This window comes from Liolophura sinensis, chromosome 4, assembly GCF_032854445.1.
Source record: "Liolophura sinensis isolate JHLJ2023 chromosome 4, CUHK_Ljap_v2, whole genome shotgun sequence".
In the NCBI taxonomy this organism is placed as follows: Eukaryota; Metazoa; Mollusca; class Polyplacophora; order Chitonida; family Chitonidae; genus Liolophura; species Liolophura sinensis.
The window spans coordinates 1,160,160-1,162,129 of record NC_088298.1 but is presented as its reverse complement, the minus strand read 5'-3'; the positions used below and the strand labels follow the sequence as shown (position 1 = coordinate 1,162,129).

At 50.5% G+C, this 1,970-nt stretch overlaps 1 protein-coding gene across 1 annotated transcript; it reads right to left on the bottom strand.

The window, feature by feature from the left end:
• Nucleotides 1–281: 281 nt before the first annotated feature.
• Nucleotides 282–1,943, bottom strand: LOC135464857 (uncharacterized protein F54H12.2-like). Its single transcript, XM_064742425.1, has 2 exons — nucleotides 1,341–1,943; nucleotides 282–401 (listed from the first exon to the last, which is right to left on the bottom strand). The coding sequence occupies exons 1-2, from the start codon at nucleotides 1,941–1,943 to the stop codon at nucleotides 282–284; spliced, it is 723 nt and encodes a 240-aa protein (XP_064598495.1).
• Between the last annotated feature and the right edge of the window lie 27 nt (nucleotides 1,944–1,970).

The following is a 1,970-nucleotide window of genomic DNA, read 5'->3' as shown; positions in this document are numbered from 1 at the left end:
GCACCACCTATTTAGATCTGTAGAACGGTGCTATGGATACTCTACACACCCGGCTCCTGTGGTCTTGTGCTCTTGTGATACTTCCCACGGCCCTTTTCAGGGCCAACCAACTCTTCCCGAAAGAGTACTTTCTCAATCTAAGCACTAAAAAAAAGAAAAAAAAAAAAGAAACCCCACACCAGACACAGTCTTCCCATTTTATTTTTTTTTTTTTAATTGTACAATTTTTTTCATGTGTTTTATCATTCGCAGTGGTACGTACGTGAAAAAGTTAAAAACGCCTAGCGGGGGGCGGCGGGCCGGCAGCCGTAATAGCCTGACACACTGACCCGACTTGCCGTGCCTGCTACATCGTCATACATTGTTGCCGAGCGGTGCCTTGCCGGTACACGGCAGACGGCCTGGTAACAATGTATGACGCAACAATGTATGACGATGTAACAGGCGGTGAGTGGGTCAGTGTGTCAGTGTGCTATAGCTGGCCTGCATGCTGTTGTGGTAGTCCTCATCATAATAAAGAAAAAAGTCAAACCACCACGGTATGTGAGTCTCATAGTCTCTTTTTTAATTTTATTCCATACTGTATGGGGTAACAGGTCGAACAGGGAAAACAAGAACGTGGAATGCATAACACGTCGAACTGGAAAGAAAGAATGTTATTTGATGTATGTTTTACAGTCCATGGGTGTGGAAAAAAAACGAGGGATGAATCCCAAACTGACGATCCACCCAATCGAACACCCGTAAGTCATTATCGTAGGTCGTGCACGCTGTGTCCAACGTGTGTACAATAGCATCCATGGGACGGCCTCGAGCTCGCTGGGTTAAGTAATACACACAATATTGACCACACACGGTCGTGTCCAGACTCTGCAACCGCCGATCGTTCCACGTCCAGTGATGTGTTCCCCGGTTAAGCCAAGCGGTGATATCGGGGTAGAGGGGTGGGAGTCCGTAGGAATCAAAGTATTCGCCCCGGAGATGGGGTGGATTGGACCACTGGTCTATGAAGACGGCGACCCAATGTCGTCCTGGGCGAAGGCACGTGTCTGTGTTAATGATGCAGGCCCAGGGGGTCCAGGGCATCCTAGGGGTGGGGTATGAGGGGCGTGAGGGGTGTGAGGGGCTTGAGTGGGAGTGAGGGGAGATGATCCCGAGGGTAGACACCACCCCCTCCCCCCACCACAGCCCGGGTAAACACGTCTGTTTGTAGCACACGTCGCAATTGTACCGTGTCCATGTTGTTGTTTGTTGTTTTGGGCTGTTCAACTGGCGAAGTCACAGAGCACGTTTCGGCTTTGGTCTATTTCTATGATATTGCTGAATTCAGCGTAGCACACCACGTTAATGGTTTCCGGCAGTGGTTTGGCAAACCTCATCTCCAGGCGCAAATCCCCTTTTTGTACCAGGTTGAGTTGGTGGTCATCGTGGAGGCTAGGGGTCAAGTCGAAACAAAACAGCGTGTGACCTTCGGCGAATGTGGTGCGCTTGGTATTGTTTCCCTCGTCGTGGAACGCTTTCCCCGTGTGAGTAAAGAGGTTCATGTACGTGCGGATGAAATTCTCGTTCTCAAAGTCGGGTGTCAGGGGCTTGGTTGGAATCTGACGACCGCCAACGTACAAGGCGACGAAGTTTGTGTAGTAGTGCCGGAAACGAAACGGGTTTTTAGTGTAGTCCCCGTCAAAAGCCTTGTTGCTCACACACCCCACCACTAAACGTGTCGGTAAGCTGCCCAGAAATAGGTTTTGTTCATTGATGAGGGTGTGACCTCTGGGGACAGAGAAATACTTGGTCAGCACGCGGCGGATTGGGTACTTGGCAGGAGCTTTGGCCAAGGCTTTCAAATGCCCCAGTTGCACACCGCTGGTGATTTTCACTTTGCGCACAAAGATCAAGACCTCCTCCAAGCGGGTCTTGTAGCCGGGAGCGGCTTCATCGGACATCAAAGCAAACGAATCCTTAGCCGGGGT

Bases quoted from the DNA above. Each gene is read 5' to 3' on its own strand.
- LOC135464857 (XM_064742425.1), bottom strand. From the start codon at position 1,943: ATGTCCGATGAAGCCGCTCCCGGCTACAAGACCCGCTTGGAGGAGGTC. The intron at 402-1,340 runs GTGTGCTACGCT...CATTGTTACCAG, and splicing joins TGCCGGAAACCATTAACGTG to GCCGTCTGCCGTGTACCGGC.